The sequence below is a fragment of the Anopheles funestus genome, chromosome 3RL (assembly GCF_943734845.2).
Source record: "Anopheles funestus chromosome 3RL, idAnoFuneDA-416_04, whole genome shotgun sequence".
NCBI lineage: Eukaryota > Metazoa > Arthropoda > Insecta > Diptera > Culicidae > Anopheles > Anopheles funestus.
The window spans coordinates 24119291-24141644 of NC_064599.1; the positions used below are offsets into that span (position 1 = coordinate 24119291).

A 22354-nucleotide genomic window follows, 5' to 3' on the forward strand; every position below is an offset into this window, starting at 1 on the left:
ACAAGAAACGATGGCACACGGTGGTGTCACTTTTCCTAACCAATCTCCCTTCTTTACGCTGTATTGTTGTTATGTCTTTGACAGTCGTTTTGTAAAATGAACCTCTTAACATCTTGCTACTTTCCTTTCAATCTGTGCACGGTTTGAAACTCCTTCCCCCACTTTTTTTCTGTAACGGGGATTTGCCCTGTGGATAATTTCCCACTCCAAACCCCAACCTGGTCCGCTAGAATAATGTTTTGTAAAAATTGTTTTCTTAAAAGCAACAATCTTGGCTAGACGACACAAGGGAAACCCGAACTCATGGGAGGGAATTTCTTCGGTGTGATTGTCGCACCGGGGTGATATGACGTCATAACAGCCCTGATTACTGACACTCCTTGGGTGCGCTACCTGCTCTACAAACAAGTGCCCTCAGCTGACACATTTTGATAAATGTATGCGATTATGATCGCGGTGTGGAATGCTAACTGTCAGACGCGTTTCATAATAGGTGAAAAGATTAACTGCTTCTGCATTACTGTGCTTTTTGTCACTCGGAAACGTGTTTTGAGTAAAATTGCCGTTAGGAATTAACAATTTATGGCAATGTTGTTAAAATCTACATTGTCCCAATTGATATGGAAATTAAAATGAAGTTTTTTTTTACAAAGGAAATTCAATTAACTCTCGCTAAAGATTAAAAGATTAAAGGCTCAGATTGGATATATTAATATATTCGGTCTACAAGTTAGGTCTCATCGTTTTACAAAAGTTGACATGTTGAAGTGTCAGATGTCATGTGACGACGTTATTGAATGGAATCACGGAAATCGACAGTTATTTTAATTTTAATCAACGAAAACAGTGTTATTTCCGGGAAGCGTTAATGTTATATTTAAATTACATTCTATGAAGATTATAAACGATCGATGAGAAAGCTCAATCAACACGAAAACGAAATGTTCACTCGCAGAAATCCAACCTCTGCATATGGTGGGACCAGAAGGATGTTATATATTATGAACTCCTATCGAATTGCTAAACAAGTACTGAGTAAGGTTATCGACCCCAGCTTGTTTGTTTGGAATAAGTATTGAACACAAGGGCCGGGTGGTGAATGTGTTAAACGGCACCAATTCTACACGGCAGGACCGGGTATCAAATCCCATCTGGACCGTGTCCTCCCGTAGCAAGAACTGACTATCCGGCCATGTGGCAAAACAAGTTGTTTATCAAAATGACTAGCATATGAGACTAATTTGCTCTGCCTTCTCCAGTTGAAAATTATTTAAAACCGAAGTCAAAAAATTTCCAGAAAAATAGGTTAAAATTTGAGTTTTTGATAGACAATTGCTTTCTAATATAAATATGTAAATAAAATTTCCTTAAATTAATACCGTCTAAATATCCTCTAATAACAAATGAAAATTTTATGGGAAGTCATCGCTATGTTTTAAAGACCAAGAGTTTGAAAAAACGTATAAGAAACTTATATGTTTTTGTTTATTTGTTTATTATGTTTATTTGTGTATATTTTTTTTATTATTTATTATCAATATTTATTTGCGTAATCAATACCAGGCCGTCCTGAATAATAAAAGGGAATAAAGTAAGGAATAAAAAAAATGTTTATTTCTGTATTTTTCTTCACCATTACTGGCTGAGTGTTTGAAAAAAAAATCTAATTCGATGTTCCTGTGACATTAAAAAGACTCCTCTGACTTAAAAGAATCAACAACTGTAGAGATTTGAACCCAAATCGGACGTGTTAATTAGTGGTTTCAATCGATCTTGTAGAAGACCTCAACAAATTTCAACATAATGTTTCAGGATTTTTTCTTTGCCAGATACAAAACAATTTATGCAAAAAAAAAACATACAAATTACAGGAAAAGTGCGTCGAATTTTCAAATTCCAGTTCAAATGATTAAATAGCTCAAAGAAAGTCATTACCAGGATCTCTATGCCTACAAGCAGAATGATACGGTTCATCTAAAACAATATTATTTTATTGACCTGTCGTTAATTCTCAGGTGAATAAATATTCGACACCTGAAGAAACAGCGAAAGACAAAGGATTAAAATCAAATAAAATCCCAATCATTCGTGTTGTGACGAGTTGTACGAAAACGCTTTTAAATGTTTATTATTTTGTTTAATTACATCCTTTAACCCCTTTAATGGCTTTATGGGCAGAGTTTCAATAAAAATTTAAACACCATAAAGAACGAGGGGCTACATTGGTTCTGGAGTGTCCTTCTCATACTTCCGCTGTGGGGTAACTTACCTTCCGCAACGATTGGTTCCTAGCTAAGCTGTTGAACATGGCGGCCACTCCTCTGTGCCCAACTGGCCGCATAGCTTCGGCCCTTGCAAACAACAACTGACAGGTGAGCATAGATGCTCCGTTGGATGCTGCTTTAGGTGCTGCCATTTTTTATTCTCTTTTACGTTTAAATACCACTTGTGCTTGGTTTTACCAGATCGACGGAAAAAACAACAAACATCAAACACCGAACGACAAGCGTTTGACGTTTCTGACCGGAAGAAGAAATTATCGCACACGTTCACAAAACACAAAAATTAACAAATCAAAATTAAAATAAAACACAAACAATTGGGCAGACTAAATTAGCACACACACACACTCGCACACGTTGGGTTTCGTAGGAAAAACACGCGTTTAAAAACAAACACCACTTGCACTTGTTACAATACAGCCCGAGCACTTTAAACTTGCACTACACACGCACTTAACCCACAACAAACACTTACACACACACGCGCGCGTACACTATTGGAGCTTTACACAGGAACGAGATAAAAATAATGAAAACATGAGATGGGTAACGAAACGCATGCTGTGATTGATAAACAATAATGCAATGTGCGCTCTGCCGGCTCTGTTCCGGTAAATCATCACAATGTTACAACAAACAATCACAACAGCATTGGGATTTGTTTTTGTATCCATTTTTTTTTTCGTTTTGATGCGTTTCACATCCCAGCCGGGCGAAGTAACTAATTAGCACAGTAGTAGTAATAATATTTACACACAAATCGAGGACACTACATTAGTGCAATTGCTTGTTAAAAAAAACACTTCTTCAAACAAAACAATACAACAAAAAAAACCGAGTGTTGCACAAATGTTGGAACCATAGCGCTCTTTACTTCACTAAACCTCTCACTCTCTCTCTCTCTTTTTCTCTCCACTTTGAGCCTTTTCAATTCGCGTTAGCTACGCAACTTTTTCTTTCTCTTCTTCTCGTTGGCCTCTCGCTTAACGCACCATTTGGAGCTCCAGGCGAAGGTGGTTCTGCTTTAGGAAAAAAACCCTACTCACACACAGACACTGAGCTATTCTTCTTCATGCCCAAAAGATGGTGCATACCGGAAGCTTAGGGACAAATTTTTGGCACATCAACTTCTAGCTCCACACACATACACATACATATGTACACACAATGGAGCCCATCTCGGATAGGAGGGAACCAACGATGATCGCAAGCTGCTGCTATCGCTTCTATCTATCGTTGCGTTTTATTTTTGGGGCTGATGATCGCGCGCGCACTGCTTCCCTTTTGATGTGGAATGGACCAACCAGCACACAAATACACACAGCCGAACCGAAAAACCGGTCCGGTATTCCTGCTAACCGGCGGGTCGTGATGTCGATGGTTTAACGGGAAATAATTTTTTTTGCCCTTTGATTTAGGATTGATTTCGACGCACACTTTGATGATACAGCCTACTATAGTGTAGAAGAAATCATCTTTGTTCTCTAATGGAAATATTAAACTATTTCCCTACGTTCTTTATTTCTTTTAGTGCCTTCGATAAGCAACCAACAATTCGACCGGCGTTTTTTTTCGTTTCTTCCCCGGGCAACGTTACGTTTCGCTGGATGCTGTTCCTATGGAACGGCCTTCGCAAGAACGTACAGGCCACCACACAACGCACAACACCACTGGAATACACTTGGCATATCACATTTTTGGGGCGGTGGATGTGAGAGATGGCACACAATGACTCACATTGGAATTGCACACCGAAACGCAACAGCGAGAAAAAAACACACGAGTGCGAAAGGGTTTTATTTTCAGCACTTTGACATTCGTCGTTTCATACGCACACCAATGCACACACACTACGCACCTACAGCTGCTGGAACACTTGCGAGGGGGGGCCCAAAAACACACCCGGTTTGTCGGAAGAAACAGCCACCGATGGTCAACCGGAAAAAGAGACAACAGGGATTGGATGTGTGCTTGTGTGTGTGTGTGTTTTTTTCTTCTCCCGATGCTATTTTCTTGAAGAAAATCACAGCCCGACAGCGACGACCTTTCTTCCGCAGCGACAACGGCACAGCGCGAACTGTTCGTGTTGGAGCTGATCAGCTAAATAAAATTCCCCGAACGCAAGATGCCGAGTTCGATTCACGCATCCAAAGAGAGAAACAATTGAGCACAATGTGCTTTTCTGCATCCCGCTTTAACGTTTGACATGCCGAAACAGGTTCTTCTACGTGCCGTTCCATTTACTCCACCTGCGTGCGAGCGCATACGCAATTTGGAACCGAACGCGTTCCGAATCTGGTAGTGATGGCACGTACCACGTAAACGTCAAACACAGCCAGCTGGGACGTTTGCATGCAAGATTTGTCGGTGCAGGTGGTGTGCAATATATAAAGCAGGGGTAGGCAACGAGGGATTTTTTTTCTTGTCTTCTTTTGCTCTACATCTGCAGGACCCCCAACACTGCAAGAATAAAAGAGTAACTGTAGAAACAATTCAATAGAAAAATTTCAAAACGAAATATTTCATACGTTTTCATAGCCGTTGATTATTTTGAAAGATTTAAACGGCATCCAACCAGGGAAATTATCTTAATTCTTTGCGTTTCATTAATATTACTACGGGAATCTAATTTCAACTACTAAATCTAATTCTTAACTTAATTTTTAATATCAAGCTAGTTTTTAACAAAAGATTACTTCTCCGATACATGCAAACAAATAGAAAACTAAATAAAAACATAAAAGATGGACTATAGATACCATACGCTATATTTCTAAAAATGCAGCTAATATCAATTTCTTTCAGTTTTAACTAATGTCTCTAAAAAAACAGGAACTATTTGTTTCATTCGCAATGATGTCTTCATCCCGTTCGGAACACTTGGCGGGATTTAGACCAAAATTTTTATTTCAAGTCAGCCGAACTTGAACGCTGTGATAATGTTGCATCGCATTATTATTTCTCCTGTTCGTGCGCTTTTCTCGACGTACGGGATTTTTTGGATTTATTACACACTACAACGGACCCCACCTTTTGTAAGGTTTGCGACTGACTGAAAGCGAAATGACCACCTCGACAGGGTTTAGCTTTTTTTGTTGTGTCATTGATGCTGTTGCTCTTACACGTATGCCGGTACTTCATAGTACTCCTTCGTTGCCGTTGGTGTCGCTTTTCATTTCAGCTACTTGGCTTTTATGTACATGCTGCTTTAATATTCTTCATGGCGCGCGGATACTTAGCTGTCCTTTGTTTGATTTCGTTTTGCAGCTACGTTTGTGGCAACGCATTTACTTATTCCTACTGCCGCCTGTATGTAATGCCATCATTTTTAGGCATCAGACCCTATACTTCCACAAGCACTTCATTTGATCCTATCTAGTACTTTACACTGTGTCACCTGCACCACCACACGTGCTCCAAAATGTCACAGAGGACAAATACATTTTATTATTGTTTTTAACGTTTCATACAATACCTTCAACAATTGCAACTATTGTATTCACACCACGAAGAAAAAGGTATGGCAAAGGTGACACGCACATTATTTTTAAAACTCTTCAGCAAACGAAATGTTGGGAGTTCTTTTTTAATTTGTTCTTGTTTTTAAGTCGGTTTAATAGTAAGCATTTCGTCCACCATTGCGTGAACAAAACAATTATGTGTGTTATTTTTGTAATCAGAAAGAAACCTACTTTTAAATGAAAATTTAAACGTCTCCCTAATCTGCTTTGACTGATTATACCAACACTATCTTCTTGTTTTACTCTCTTTCTTTTGTCTGCTTTCGATATGTTCATAATTTGCTTTCGGGTTTCAATTTGTAACTTGTTTTGCCATGTTTTGTTTTTTTTTGGTTTGTTTCTTAATATCCTACATTTATTCGTTTTCGCTGCACGAAACAGTAATTGATAACTTTTGTTGTTGTTAAACTTTCGCATTAAAGCATACTTTCTTTACACTGCTGAAAAAAGCTGCGAACCTAAACAACGCCTTTATCTGGTTGTATTGCCCTGTTACACTTTCGTTCGTTTCATGAGTTTAAAATTAAATCGTTAAGTACCTTGTGTGTAAAACTATGAAAACAAAACTGAAGGCAACGTACAACCAGTTTTCCGTTGTAAGTACTGGCGTTTTTTTGTGTGTGTTATTTTTTGTTCCTTTTCGCATCAGACATACCCCTTCCTGTCCAGTCAGCTTTTTAAAATATCGAGCATTTATGTTTTGTTTTGCTTTACGTTTAAATTAAACACTTGTTAAATGACGAGTGGCCATCGAATTAATTACATGTTAGTCGTCGCTTAACCCCTTCTTTTAATGTTGTACTAACGAGTGGAGTTAGATGAGCAAAATAAAAATAAAGAAAGGAAATAATAATATCACTTACATAGGTATGGCTCGATGGCTACATCGGGTACTCTTGAATTTACCAAATTTACTCACTTCATTCAAAAGCAGATCAGTTCCACCATATACTGCAGTAGCAGCAGAACTGTCGTGACCGACTAAACATTGTTTTAAAACAGTACTTAAGATACGATCAAACATATCGTATGAATGTTCACAAGACAATGAATAGCGCCACATAATAAACGACTTAAATAATTTAATAATCACTAGCTCCCAAAAATTTAGCTGCAAATGAGTTGCTGTTTGCTGCCAAAGTAAGAACGGACCCTGAGGTATCTTTCTTAAGATAATTGATCCTTTGACTTCCAACGATGGAAATATATCTCCAACGGAATGGATCGTCTAAACTGAAGCTTACGTTAATGTTTGCTCACTTGAACACATTGCATTGTAAGACAATGTAGTTGAAACATTCCAATAACATAATACCAGAAATACCCTGCCAGAGCATTATGGCTAAAAGAACTTAACTTACACAGTTGCGCACGACACAACGCATAACACGAAGGAACCCACGTAATACTAGCAAAAATATGATACACACTTCTCACATCACAGCGGTTCATGGACAGCGGGGAAATATCTGACTGACTGACTAAATCTGGCCTAACGTCTAGCTTAAAACCTTACGCATTAGTGCATCTCGTTTCTGGATACCAACATCCACGTGACACTTTTTTACAAGCTGTACAGTTAATATATATGCTTAACTAATGCTGCTGCCTTACACACTCATTTACCCGCATTCTACCCGCACACAATCCAACGCAACGGTCGTGTTAGGTAAAGTAGTGGAATACACAAAACGCTTTATGCGTTCTTTTAGGCATCAACGGCGGCATCATCACGTTCGTTAAGATGTCACCGATAGATCCTCCTTCAGCCATTGGGGAATTGGACGTGAGCCTAATTTCTTCAACAGCTTCACCAGTGCCTGATTGTGGATGCGATAGTATCTTAAAAAGTAAAAAAAAAACCATTAGCGATTGTACATAAACATTCCACAACTGTAGCACACTTACTTTTGGAGCATTTTGGCGCTCCGATCGTCCATCGGTGGATACTGGCGACCTTTCGATTTGCCGAGACATTTGTTACGATTATCGGACACCACCTGGCAGTAGAAACCCTTCTTATTGTCGAAGCGCAAATGTCGGCTGTAATCGTACGGTGGTAGCTTTAGGAAACGCTGCAAATCATTCATCACCGTCACCGGGTTCGACTTTAGCTGCTCGCCATCGATAATGTACAGCTGCTGCTGTGGATAACACGCGAGCCATCGTTCAAGATGTTGCGCGTACTTGCCCGGATTGAGGCAACGGTTGCGCAGATCACGCAATGCTTTCGGTTCCGCATCTGAGGCAGTTATGACCTGAAGGATAGAGAAGAGAACATTTTAATAAACATATGGAACTCTGGTGCTTCTACCTTCCACATCGAACACATCCATTACCTGATAGAAGCTGTAGTTATTCGCAATCGGATCACCGTGCGCTTTGATATGCTGATACCAAGAATAGGCTCGTTTCGCGGGCGATATCAGTATAGTTACCAGCTGTGCTTTCGGTAACAGTGCATGGGCACGTTTCGGTACCAGCTCCCCATCGAAGTAAGTGGCCGACTTTTCAAACATAAACTTATCGTCCGTATCGTTCGGTTGCAGTGGGAAAAAGTTCAAATACCAATCTAATCCCCGGTAATAGTTATTTCCGTTGAAAAATTGAATCTCTTCAAACGTGTCCGAGTTGGGCAGATTGCTCGCGACCGCCGGATGCATGCTCAGAAACGTATAGAACGCTGTCGAGCCCGTTTTCTGTGGTCCGAGCCCTAGCAGCTTCGGTAGTGTGGTGCGTCGCTTGTTACCAGCCCAGATTTTCGCATGCCGTGGATCATCCGCCGGATTGCCCCAGATTGGATCACGTTCTTCCGGGTGCAGCTTAAAGTATAGCTCGCCAAGCTGTAGCGGCGGTACGGACGTTAGCTTCAGGTTGGTCCAACAGCGCAGAAATTTAATAACGGACTCGAACGTGTACAGTGCTAACCGATCGTTGCCATAGTTGGACATGTGCGTCATGAAGATGTTGATCGGATTGTACACGATGGTTTGAAACAGTTCCCCACCGCGGATCGATTCGTCCAGCTTATCGCGCCCACCGGGATAGCTATCGATGCAGATCGTGTGCGTAAACAGACCACAAGTTTGCCGGGGCAATACCATAATGTTACGGTGAATGAAACCACGGCGTAACCGCGCCGGTCGAAGATGGGGATACTCTTCGGTCGAGGTGACCTTAATGTTCCAAACCTTCTTCCAGGCGGTGTAGAGCAGCTCGTGTGCAGGATACACACCCGAATGATGCGGCGAAACGGAATATCCCGAATCGGTCGGTATACCGTGCTCCTTGGCGAAGTCTTTGTTCAGCATCATGTCGTTCATGAGTTGTGTCACATTGTCGTACAGATGCGGTTGCTGATGGTTCCACATGTGCGAGAACCAGTTAAATTGGGCCACATTACGAAGGAGCATGTCATCGCCCAAATTTTCTTCGTGCGTCCCATGATGGAAGTACTTTCCGGAGAAACCCAAATTAAACCGAAAACCAGGAACCATCTCACCGATGCGGTTCTGGGTTGCAATCAACGCATGCACATCGTCCGGCTTCAGTCGAGTTCCCTTTTCGCCAACGAAGATATCGTCGATGTCAATCAGGATACGCCGGTCCAAGTTCAGGCTCAGCTGTCCATGGCTCAAATAGGAAAGTGAATCAAGAAACAGCAATCGATGCAGCCAAAATTTCAATCCCGAACCGAACAATATTCGCTGGATGCCATCCACCTGTCCATGGTCCTGCAGCACAGTAGCTAACGGGGGCTGGGCAACACCGTCCGTCGGGTAGTCCATCACGTTCTTCTGGGCCCACTCGAGCGGTTCGTATCCGCTGTGATTGTGCTGAAATATTGCCCAATCGTTGCCAGGCAGTGGACCCCACGCAGTATCGCCGGCACGCGTTAGCCGAAGGATGGGTGAACCAGGATTCAAGCTCGCATCCCGTAACCGCAGATTCGTGTGCACGTACAGCGGAAAACCACGCAACTGGGCACCGACCAGCGTTTCCTCGCTCGGACTCACGAAGCCAATGATGCCGACCGAATAATCCCGACAGTATTTGTCCAGCAGCTGCCGGTTCCAGTTGTCCATGTTGAGATATTTGTCTAAATTTTCGAACACAATCACGCCATAACGGCCCTTATCCTGATTCGTCAGTACCGGGAGACTTTTGCCGGCTACCTCTACTTTGTACCTAATGGACGGAGGAAGAGGAAAATAAGAGAAAAGAAGAGTTTGTGTTATTAGCGTGATTTATGCAGTTGATTACTGTCCACAAATTAGAGCGGTTGACCACAATTAGACGCAACGAGTGCAACGAGTTGAAATGATCGCTTTGATCGCATATTGACAAAAAAATATCAGCACTATATTGGTAATAATCCAATCAATAAATAGTAAACCAATAAAAAATGTACACTACACATGGTAAATGTCCTCTTTTGTGTTTCAGGACGATCATATTTCTAATAAATTATGTTTTGTTTCTGAAATTCAATTAATGGGGAATCGTTAACTATCACCCATATTTAGATAACCAAGATTTTGTTTGAAAACAATTTGCTGTTAAATATTCCATTCGAAATAAACTCTATTTAAATAAAATCGTACAATGGATCAATTTAAAAGCATTTTTTTATCTTTTGGGATATATAGTGGCCTTAATTTGTGATTCAAGGTGAGATATATGTATAGTAAGCATAACCCAATATATATTTTTATAGCATTTTATCATAGCTTGGTGGCTCAGGAATACCTTGAGATATTCAGGATTATATTGCAAATAGCTGTTCAGATCAATCATCGACATCAACAAATTACGAAGTTATATGTGAAGAAGCGAACCCATCGGCATTGAAAAATGCTCATCTTTAATATTTCTAACTTTTTTTTATCCCGAATTTCCCAAATACCTAGAATTTCTCAAAAACCTGAGACCTGAGATTATCACACAAAATTTGATAATATTTGACGGGAAGATTTTTTAAAAATTCATTTATCTTCTACAGTTACAGCTCATAAATGTTGAGTAACTTTCAGCTGTACATGCTTTTTTAGAGTTAAGCTTTAACTTTTAATTGTTTTTGTTTTGACTTAGATTTAGTTTCAATGAGTTTTATATTAAATGTGTGTAACTTCTCGTCGAAAATTCAACATTTGAAGTAGTCGTCCCTTTAAAAATCCGCAAAAAAGAGCTGGCTTAGCATAGCTAGAATTAGCTTCTGAGTATTCCCTGATCTAAAAAATAAATAATTAAAATTAATTATAATTTATCACTTTCTAACCAACACGACGATTAAACACAGCTTTTAGCAGATAGATACAGCCCATTTTCGATTAATCTTGATTTAAAAACTCATTTTTACCGTATCATTCCATTCGTTCAATTATCATTAACAGCCAGCAACGCGTTTGAAATTATTTCTAGCAAAACGGACGGATCGTTGCTATTTGTGCTTCTGACACGATAATTCACCATTTGCTTGCTTTGCCAACTTTATCAACTGGTATGGTGAGTGGCTCTGGGATATGATTTATATCACATGCCACCCATTTTCCCTTTCCATTCATAATCGAGACAAAACATATTAATCTTCATTCGTGTATGGTCAAACCTCGTATTTGCAGCCGAAACTTTAATACCTTCGGCAAGATATGAGATATGCAGATGAGACCGACGGTTTTGTGGATGCGGTTTTTGCGACCAACGACGAGTGCGCGCGGGAAAAGGACGAAATGTTTCATCCGCCCATATTAATGACACTTTCACCGAAAGCCCATCTCAAAATTACTTTCCGGCTGTCATCCCTTTTGCCGTTCGGACAGCAAGACAACCATCTTGAGACGGGGTTTTTGGTGGGTTCTCGGGTATAATCTTCGTGAAGATGCCACATCTCCTAGCGTCATGTTCACTTTGACGCATCGTGGAACGTTTGCCGGCGGTCCAAACCAAAATGCACAATTAATTCAGCAGGATACCTATTTTTGCACATGTGCCCGTTAGCTTTATCGGGCGTGTATCAGCTACGTAGATTTCCCGAAACGGTGTCCCAGCGACTGTCGTAGAAATGGAAGAGTTTTCCTTCGCTTTGAAAATTACATCGTTCGGACTGGTATTAAAATGTCTGCTGTCGTTTGCCATCGTACGTCCTTCTGGCCGGTTGCCCATCGGTAGGATATGATTCAATGCCGCAGTGTAAGTTCGTGTCGTATGCCATTTCAACGCACGGAAGTCAACATTGTTTGCCCATTGGAATAATGGTCTTCCAGCTAGAGCTGGCGAATGGTTCTTTCCTAGTACTAGCCAGTGAGACCAGTGAATCGTCGGGAATAAAGCAAAGAAAAGGGGAAATCTCGAGGCCATTGGGTTGACCATAATTCTGGCCGCAGTCAGAATACCGAGCCTTCCCTCCCGTAGGGAGATGCGCAAAACGGGAAAATTCATATGGGCGGAAGCATCTCATAAATCCTGGCCAAGATTAACTGCGTACGAGTGCATGCCGGGTACTCATTTGTATTCGGAAAAGTAAGCACCACTAAATACGTTTAAAATCGTTTACTAACTACTTGACCATTGGAGAGAATAGCAATAAAGCATTTATACGGCCAATGTAACTTTTTATAAAGAAATTACATTTACTTTTGAGAAACTAATACGAAAAAAATATTTAATTTGATGAAACACATTGAAAAATATTCAACTGCAACGTTCAAATAGTAAATAATATATAACAGAAAGTAAATAAACAAATAATAAGTAACAAATAAGTAATTACAACTTAACTAACAAAATAAGGAAATCACTAAAGTAAATAAAATGCAAAAAAAAACACAAAAAAATAAAGTTATTCAATGTGAATAAAAATATGAAAAATGTTAGTAAATACAGCAGAAGTGAATAAACTTAAAACTCCATGTTTGTTACAAAATAATGAAAATGAATAATGATAAAAATGAAACAAAACAAGAAAAGAAAGAAAGAAACAAACAAACTAGTCAAACAGAGGAAACACAACTTCATAAAACGACCAAAGTACACGCTAGAAAGAGTTGAAAACAAACGATATAATCCGTCTCGTGCAAAGTGAACATGGTTGTAAAATGCCCATTAAATCTATTTTTGTGCCGTGATAACGTCGGTATAACAAAAAAAAAAAGGTACGCGTATTTCATACGCCATCGTAAACTGCTCCAAAGGACGGTTTCGCAAATTAATGCGGGCTACGAAAGTGCATGTTATACATCACGGTAATAAAGAAGCTTTTTAGTGTTGAACAAGCGGACAACACCGGTTACGCGCTTTGGTCAGTCCTGGCTGGATGGTGGCTATTCATCCTAATGATTGCTTACCGACACATCCATCTCGCTCATCATTTCATGGGCATTTTGGGTGGAGCGGAAAACAGCAAAATGAAACACAAGGACACAGAAAGAGAGAGAGAGACACAGAGAAAAAGAGTGAAAGAAGGAGATAAAAAACTATAAAAAATAGTAGCAACAACTGGGAAAGTTCTATCACCGCTAGGGGTTGGTGGGTTCCAAGGGTGGAGAATGGTGTTGTCATTGGAAAAGTTTTGATTTATTATTATGCTAATTGAGTGCTCGCGCGTTGGCGCCTTTTTTCCATCACTAAAAAGCATCCCTTTCCTGCCCATTATCCATCTTCACCCGCTACCCCCGGGGGTGGAGTTTCCTTTGGATACAATTTTCACACCCAACCCGGACGGTTTTGCCACTGGCAATCGGCGACCCGCGCCACTGGCAATCGGCAAAAATGATTTTTCCCTTCGGAGACGACAAAGACGGTGATGGTGATGCAGCTAAAAATGAAATTCATGTCTCGCAAGAATATGAACGGAGCTTTGCCCCATTGCAGGCAAGATGATGTTGCAAAGTAAAGCTGAAGTGAACAGTACCTTACACTTTAGAGAAATGTGTTTGTGTGTGTACTTGGAAACGCATGGCAGCGGATCGTTTCAGGCTTCTACCCTTAACCCACAGGGGGTGGGAAGTGGTAGATTTATGTTAATTAAGTAGTTCGTAATTAATCACACCTCGCCCATACAAAAGCGCACAGAAAGTGTTCTCGCTGGGGTTGATAGTTTTTTTTCGCATGCTTTGAACCATCAGAAACAGTTGCTTTACTTGTAGTTGGCCCGGTCGGATGGTTCGATGGGTCAATGAATGGGGAATGATTTCATACTTTGTAATTTTCTAAATCAAGTCTCCAAAGTGATTTGACGTTTTTTAACATTCGCCAAAAGAAAAGAAATGTATATATTGTGTTGTAAAAAAAAACATTATGACATTAGTAAAAAGGAGGAAAAGGATTTTTTTTTTTCAAAATACTAGTGAACTTATAGTATAGTTATATTTCAAACTGTAATTAAATTAAATTTTAAATTCGTTTAAGCTTCCTTTGCCATTTCCGCGATGCTGAAGATTTATTTGTTTGTTGTCTTTACTTTTCAAATAATTTAATGCCATTTAAAACTGTTTTATTTTAGTTAATAACATTAAAATATTTATGTATTTGATAGTAAAATTTAATAATTATTCAATATTATTAATATTTAAACTTTTAATTCTATGTCAAGAATTTTGAATAATTATGTATTGTAAGTCCTTTAAAAATAAGTCACATATACTAGACAACACACTCCTATTTGGGATTTAAAGTGTATGCATTCAAACTGTTGCAAACGAAAGAAGAGCTTTTCATCGCCTTCTATTAAAAAAATAGTCGACCAACGTATCATTTTTCACGACACATTCCAAAACGTTGAAAAAGCTCATGTCCGTCCATCCGATCGTTCCGTGTAGATTATCTGCATGGGTCCAACACAAGAGAAGAAAGACATTGTATTTGATACATATCTATAAACACTCACGACCGAACTGGGCAGTGCCTGGCGTTAACACAAATGCTACTACAATGCTTTGCGTGCTATTGTCGCCGCTATGCTGCGTATCAAGCATAGCATGAGGGTTTTTTTTCTGCTTTCGCTACTTCGAGAAAAGACAAACGATGTCCAGGCAGCTTAAGAAAGAAAATAGCGTGTTCCGGCGAAGTACACAGAATGAAGGGTTTGCCGGAACATGGGTTTTTGAAATGGTATCCTCGCTACGGACGCGTGGCTATGGGTTTGGCAGGCGACAAAATATGAAATATAGATTTAACTAAACACACACATGTGTGTCACTCATGCTCCGCTTCTTTGTGCGATACCATCGCCTTGAGCGGATGTAACAACAATAAGTGAGCTGCTGTATGAACGCAACATTTATCACAATGGATGAACAGAGTACTACATGGGAGCTGTACATTGGGTACTCTTTAAAAGATAAAAAAACTATTACATTAGAAGTAGGAAATTATCTATTAATGTCACTTCAACGAACAATTACAACCTTAGATTATTAAATACACGATACAAACTGAGATTTATGTAAAAATTTAATTAAAGTTTGTAAAAACCTAACTGTAAAAATAATATATTTTAACTTCTCTCTGCACATAGTGAAAAGATTGATGATCTTTCTTCTGTTAGCTACCATTAATCGTGTCTGATCAGGCTGTCTGATAATTTGTCGCAACATCACACAAAACACCGAGCTGGTTATGTCGTACCACCATTACAGTGAAAATGGCGTGCATGGAGCAACACGATATGGAGTTTAGTGCAATTGGGCATAGAGAGTGTCCACCCAGAATGATTTCCTCACGATTGCTATCGTGCTATGCTGAAGGGCAAAAACCAGATGCATTAATGCATCCAGATGCATCCCCCACGTATCGACCCACGAGAGAATGTGAAGCTGGTCCGATGGGAAGAGACCAACAATTCAATTACTGGTCTGCTTATCAATATTATCGACCCGGTACGCCTCTTGTCATCCACCAAGAAGGCAGAAAACCATTTTGTTTAGTTGCTTTGACGGTATTGTTATGTTACGCTGGTACAACCAGGTTCAGACGATGAAGCACATGGATGTAGTGGAGCGAACTTCATTGATTTTTTTGTATTAAACCGTGATGATTTAATCATATTTCACTGTGATTCTTTGTATAAACAAATCTCACGATGGGGGATGTATCTAAATTATATTTATTAATTATTAGAATATACCCTTGAGTTTTTATACAACTTGGAGTCTTTTTTATTGTTACCTAAAATAATTGAGTATAAAAAATTATAAAGAAACAAAAATAAAGCAAAAAATCATTGGTTTCGTGTCATTAAATAATTACACCACACAAAAGAAATAAATAATATTTGTATTTTAAGAAAATGTTTTAAAAATAATTTAATCTTAAATTTATTATAAATATACAAAAGGGCAAAAAGACATTATATATAAATTATTTTTCAATAAACAACATGAAACATTTATTTAGGCACAAAATAATATAATACAAAAAACGTATGAAAAAATAGTGTGATGAACACTGTGTGTACAAGAAATAAATTATATAAATTAAGGAAAACGTTAGCAAAATTATTAAAAAAAATGTATTACGAAAAAAATAACGTAAAAGATAAAAAAGAAGATGTAAGTGCAATTCTTGTATGAAATGAAAAGGTCAAAAGAAAAGCTAACTAAATTCTCCACACGCACTGACCCCATCGTAATTTTGATGGACCGGAATTAAAATTCAATCAATATGCGAACGTTTCTCACAATTCCTAGAAGGGGCTCGTGAACGTGAATCAACAGTGCTTTTTCGTTAACAGCAAACCATTAAAGGACGAACTGATGGGTGAAAAATTAAATCCAATGCAATGTTTTTAATGGAGTGTAAAATCTGTGTATTCACGTTGGTGCAGCACACAGCTTAATTGAGTGATGTAAACGTGCATAAATGCGGAAGGATCAGTCGGGTTAACGGTGGTGATGGGGTGGTGGGGCATATGCATGGGTCATTATGATGATGATGTTTGGTCAAGGGTGCGAATGTTGATCCGTTGCTAAGGGGACCTTTGATGACGGGCGAGTGGCAAAGTCCTGCCATACGATGGGAGCTTTCACAGAAAAAGGGCGAATTATAACGAGATCAACAAATCAAAAATATGTTTGCTTTCGTATGTGTGCAATCAACCGGAAGCATACGGTTAAGTGCATTATTAATAGCTAGAAGTAGAGATTGAGCTTTTTTTTCGTTTCAGTAAATTATAATCAAGCGTTAATTCATTAATAGATTCTATGGCATTTCCACATTTGTATAAGGCTTTTAAAGCAATTGGGATAATAGTTAATAAATTAAATTATATACAATGTTTAATTTTTGATATGTTTCGATACGATATTTAACAGTTATTATCGTATGCCATTTGTCAAAACGTTCATTATTTTATTGTAACTATAACGCCTCTATTTTTTGAGGTCAACATTAAAATATAAAAAAATAGACAAAAATCCGAATTTAATTTAACTTTCCATAACCATTACTTTTTCTTTTAACTGCGGAAATATACCTTATTTCATGAGAAAAAATCTTGCATAACTAGCATTCGGATTGGAACTCTATATTTTCTTTCTAACTGTGCGATGGCAATGATCATCAAAGAACAAACCGTTGTTGAAGGTGTGACCCTGTCAAATTATTTGGGATTTACAACGATTGCATCAAATATCTTCTAACGGAACAAATGGAAGTTATATGTTTTGAAGAATTGAAAGATTTGCTGATGCCTAGAAATTTCTAGGAACAGAATCATCTATCAAAGGAGGATATTTTGAGTGTGTTGAAAGGCTGAGATGGAAAGCATTTCCGCATATGTTAGTAAAAATCATCTCAAGAAGTACTGACGAGTATGAGACAAAGGCTAAATCTCATTTTTGATCAATATTAAAACAACGAAAAAACAATTCCCCATCCCCAAAATATTTTTTTTTTTTTACAAAGATCAAACTCAATCGGTGAATATATGTCTCTCTTGCTTACTCTTCTGGCTTTATACACTTACTTTAGCACGTAGTAACGGATAGTCAGTTTACCACGGATAAACAGTCCTTGCTACGGGGAGACGATCCGGATAGGATCTGAATCCCAGTCCTGCCGTGTGGGCCGGCGCTGTTTATCGCATTCACCACCTGCCCGCTGCATTTTTGTTGAATATACCCTGGGTATATTCATATTGTGAATACATGTGCAATTATTTTTCATTTCCTCAGGTTGATAAAAAAAATTATGTACTTTGATAGAGTAATTATTATTTCACTTTTGCTTTTTTACTACGGATTAAACTGGTTATAAAGAAGGTTGATTGTAATATGATTTTATAAAATGTTCTAGAATAGAGGAAATGTAAGCTAGTCATTTTAAAAAAAGTTAAAATCGTTGGAGGAGGGAAGCAAAAGATGTTTAAATGCAGAATCTAACTTGGCATGTCACTTTGTATAGAAATCTGGCATCATTTAAGCTTCTAAACGTAAAAACGCCAGCAATGTAGATTATTAAATTTGTCAAATGTAAAGTAAATAAGATTACAGAAAAAAATTATCGATCCCCTTTCCGTGACAGTGCTCTTTTGTAAACACTGCCGTGACCAGGATTCGAACCTGGGTTACTACGGCCACAACGTAGGGTCCTAACCACTAGACGATCACGGCTATCGGGGTTGTTGAATACTTTACTTTCTCGTTTACAAAATACTCCCCAAAAACCGCAATGAAAATGCAGTTCAATTCATCGATTATACCCCGATATGTTGGTGGGGCTTATACTGAAACTGGATCACGCTTAATAAGCGGTAGAAAGGTGGATAAAGAAACAGCCAATAAATGACCAAAAAAGCGGGGGTAAGACATGCCGCCACCAATTTGGGCCGATCGAAGCACAAACGTAACATCAATCCATTCACATTTCTGCTCGAGCGATTGTAACTAAAAAAAAAAAAAAAACCCCCCGTCAGCTTCCACAACGGGCAAACCGCACTGTAATTGACTTCGATCGAGCGGTACCAACTTTAAAGAGAGCCACCAGTAAATTGAAACTGAAAACAGCTGACTCTAAAGGTTTGTAGGTTTATGTAAAAGCAAAAAAAAACAGAGTAGAAACCATACCACATTGGCACGCCAATTCACGCCAACTCATCATTATGCGCTGGCGTACGGTTTGGGCACCCGATTCACTCTCATGCTTCCGACGAACACAAAACCCAAACGGCGGCAATAGAATGAAGCAGCTCCGTACAACAACTAAAAAAAACCCCATCATATGCTTGTACGAAAGTCACACGAACTAAATCGGACAGCTGTCAGGTGAGATTGAGATGGCTTTTAACAGCCATTTCAACGTACGCGCACGGTAGCGGTGAAATGCGGAAGTTCCATATTTTATTTTTAAAATCCACCACCTTCGCGTGTTTGCACGGGTTCTGATCCTGCGAGCTCTGCCCTGACAATGACAGCAGCAAACCCCAGCTACAACCGGTGTGGTTTCCATCCGGACTTTTCCGAATGCCTTTCCCATTTCCAGATTTTTTGAGGGGTAAACTTGAAGCGTAACTTTTAATATCACCGATCGACGTGGTTTACATGGTACATTTCAAAAGGGGGAAAGAAAGTGGTGTAGAAGAAAGTGAGATGGTTTGTAAGTTTTTCTCTCTCCTTTTCCTCAGAGCCTTCATTCTTCTGGGCCAATTTCCAACAATCATCTCTAGCAAATGCACCACCATTCGCGTACGTCGTACGAAAAGCGCACATGGATGGTGAGTTTTAAAGGATGCGACTAACCGAACGAAAAGTAAAAAAAAAAGCTGGAAGCCGGTTGGTTATAATGGGTTCCCGTCTTCATCTTCATAGCTGACAAAGAGAAAAACATTCCACCCACACAGCAGGTGAGCTATAAAAGGTGAAACTTGTGAAACAAACAAAAAATGCACGGAAAACAATCTAAGAGAATTTGCAAGAGATAAAAAAAGAAAGGAAACCAAAAAGAATAAAGGGAGAGAAAAAAAAACACAAGCTAACAAAGTGCACTAAATAATATTATGAGAAGCTTCCGTTTTTTTTAAAGTTTGTTCTCTTTTGGGCAGTAGTTTTATAACTGTGAACCTATTCCAGTGCGGTATTTCTAGATTTAAAAAAAAGTTACCAAATGTAAGCTAAAGCTATACAAAATACAATTTCAAGTAATAAAACACTTAAAACTTAATTTATTGAACTTCTTTTAATGTGAAACCATAACTACAAACAATACCACAAAATACATAGAAAATGCTATTTAAAAATTTTACATCATTAAATGGCGCAAACCCAGATGTTTATCTTTGAAAATAATTCATTATCGGGGCTTTTGTGATATTAGCATTCAATATCATAGGTAAATAGGTACTGATAAATGACATACAAAAACGAACGTGTAAATAAAAACAATTTCACAACCAGCGATTAATTGATATTTTGTAGAAAATGTCAATTCGTATCAGTCAATTCGTAGAATAGAAAAATCAATTCATACAGTCATTGATTGAAATCTATTTTCATTATACTGATTTTACTTTTAAATGATGATGTAGAATGAATTTTTTTAAGTGTAATTATATTTTAATTATTTTTTTCGTAAAAGTTTTGCCATGCTGTGAAGATAATAGACGATATTTTTTGATAATAAATTTAAACAACTACTTTAAAGCAGGCATGTCAAACATATGGTGTTTGATCCATGAAATCTTGTAAACCCTTGGTCCGCGAAGGAAAATGGAGAACTTCAATTGTTGTTGAGATCATAATGAACCAGAAACCAGACTATGTGCTGTTGAAATTGGAGTAACATTTGGAATTTCTCGGATTTATGTTTATCTTTTTGAATTTGATAGTTTAGAATTTGTTTCATCCTGTTTCGAAAACGACATCTACCAAGTGGCGACCTCTAAAGGCCACACACAAATTTACTCGTTGTTTTACATTTCATCGCCATTGAATCAGTCGAATTCAATGTTCCATATTCCATGATCAAATGTGATGGTAAAAGTGTCCGCTACAGATCGAACCGATTAGTGGTCAAGTCGTTGTCTCAGTAAGTTTCGAAGACTCGAGTGTGGAATAAAAATATTTAGATACACTTAGCTTTTCAAAAGATCTAACTCGCTATTAGCATGCTGTGGTCGCCTCCAAAGGCGACCATTGAGAGAGTTGTAATAAGACCACGATACTATGCCCCGGAAAGCGCAAAAATTTGAGTTCGACTACGGACCGGATTAGAAAAGCTTGAATTATCAACCGTACCAACCGACATTTACCAACATTTTGAAATTAAACTTGATCGGTTCGATTGTACTCCTCCCTCTTGCCGAGTTGAGAATAGATTAGCAGCTAGTATTTATTGCCACCTCTCCGCCGTCTCTCCTAGTCATTGTACCGCTGGAGCCACTGATCTCTTCTCAGCAATCCAGCAACTCGGCCTGGAAGAAGGATTCTATATGCAATCCGACTCGCGAACCGAAATGAGTTGGACATCACTGACTTAAGTTATTTTAGTGAAACTTTGCTTGACAACAGTATGATTAAATAATCGATATTTTATCGTAATTTATTATTTGTATGACATTTGATAACTTGATGGCCTCCAAGAAAAACCTCAATTCGAAAGTAAAAATGTTCCATTAAAAATGCATTTATCTTTCCAAAAAATTTCCAACGGTAAATAGTATGAATAATTTTTACTTATTCAGGAAAACTTACGCCATAAAAGATTACATCAAATGTATAAGAAAAAAAAACCAAACATATTCCGCAAACATTGTGCTCGTAAAATCACACTTAAACTTCATCCCTTTCGTACGGCCAAACTCATTTCGATAAATTTTTCATTAACTACTCCCATCTCCCCACACCCGCCACACGGGCCAACCCGGGCTCTGGCAGCACTGCCGGAAGGGAGTGTTTTTTTTATACCCTGTTCCGGTAAAATTATTGCACCTGCCATGGGCCGCACACGATAAAGGTTGAAACCTCATGTTTTTGTTCTGACGTTGTGACGAACGAGCACACGAGATGAGTGCCGCCGTAGCGTACAGGACACACGCGAAGCGCAGCACTGCAAACAGCTACCAATGTCAGACAAGGTATAATGTAATGTAGAAAGGAAAACTTTTCCTTCAGCTTCAGCATCTTCGTCAGAACTTTACGCTGATGGTTCGTGTGTGTGAGTGGGAAAGAAATGATGCTATTATAAGTATGCAGCAACCTAGGAAGTGCAAAGGCCGGGAAACGGTTTTTGGTGAGCCGTGGGAAAAAAAACACAGGAGATTGCGATGCCCACAAGGCAAACATGGTACGGTCTCAAGCTGCTACTGAAAGAGCTTCTTATGATATTGTGTACATTTTTTGCTGTTGTTTCTATTGTTCTATTAATACTACACGCGCACGAAGAATGGCTGCGTATGGAGGACTCGATTGCGTGATGCGCTTTCTTCCTTTTTTTTTTGCTTGCCATTTTCCGAAAAGCACCATGAAAAGAATCAACAGTAAAGAAAGGAAAAGCGAGAAAAAATGCCACAGTACGATACCTTGATCCTGCTTTCTTAAGTTTCCTTAAGAAGCCGTCGAA

The 22354-nt window shown here is 38.8% G+C and overlaps 2 protein-coding genes and 1 non-coding gene across 10 annotated transcripts in view; all 3 read right to left on the minus strand.

The window, feature by feature from the left end:
* The window catches only part of LOC125772055 (calcium uniporter protein, mitochondrial), a 117942-nt gene extending 113418 nt beyond the window's left edge, over positions 1-4524 (minus strand). The window contains exons 1-2 of one of the 4 annotated variants that reach the window (XM_049443385.1): positions 4327-4524; positions 2270-2785 (exon numbers count right to left, since the gene is read on the minus strand). In XM_049443385.1, coding sequence (XP_049299342.1) covers positions 2270-2416 — 147 coding nt within the window. In that variant the 5' untranslated portion in view covers positions 2417-2785; positions 4327-4524. Of the gene's footprint in view, positions 1-2269; positions 2786-4019 lie in introns of all 4 variants that reach the window. The other 3 variants (XM_049443384.1, XM_049443383.1, XM_049443382.1) reach the window with 3 other exon arrangements.
* A 1594-nt stretch (positions 4525-6118) lies between these two features.
* Positions 6119-22354, minus strand: part of LOC125772037 (bifunctional heparan sulfate N-deacetylase/N-sulfotransferase) — a 670071-nt gene continuing 653835 nt past the window's right edge. For all 5 annotated transcript variants that reach the window (XM_049443355.1, XM_049443353.1, XM_049443354.1 and 2 more), the window contains 3 exons: positions 8143-9991; positions 7712-8061; positions 6119-7645 (listed from right to left, as the gene is read on the minus strand). In XM_049443355.1, the coding sequence (XP_049299312.1) occupies positions 7543-7645; positions 7712-8061; positions 8143-9991 (2302 nt within the window). In that variant the 3' untranslated portion in view covers positions 6119-7542. The remainder of the gene's footprint in view (positions 7646-7711; positions 8062-8142; positions 9992-22354) is intronic.
* Positions 18340-18411, minus strand: Trnah-gug (transfer RNA histidin (anticodon GUG)). Its single transcript has one exon. It is a non-coding gene; the product is annotated as a tRNA-His (tRNA).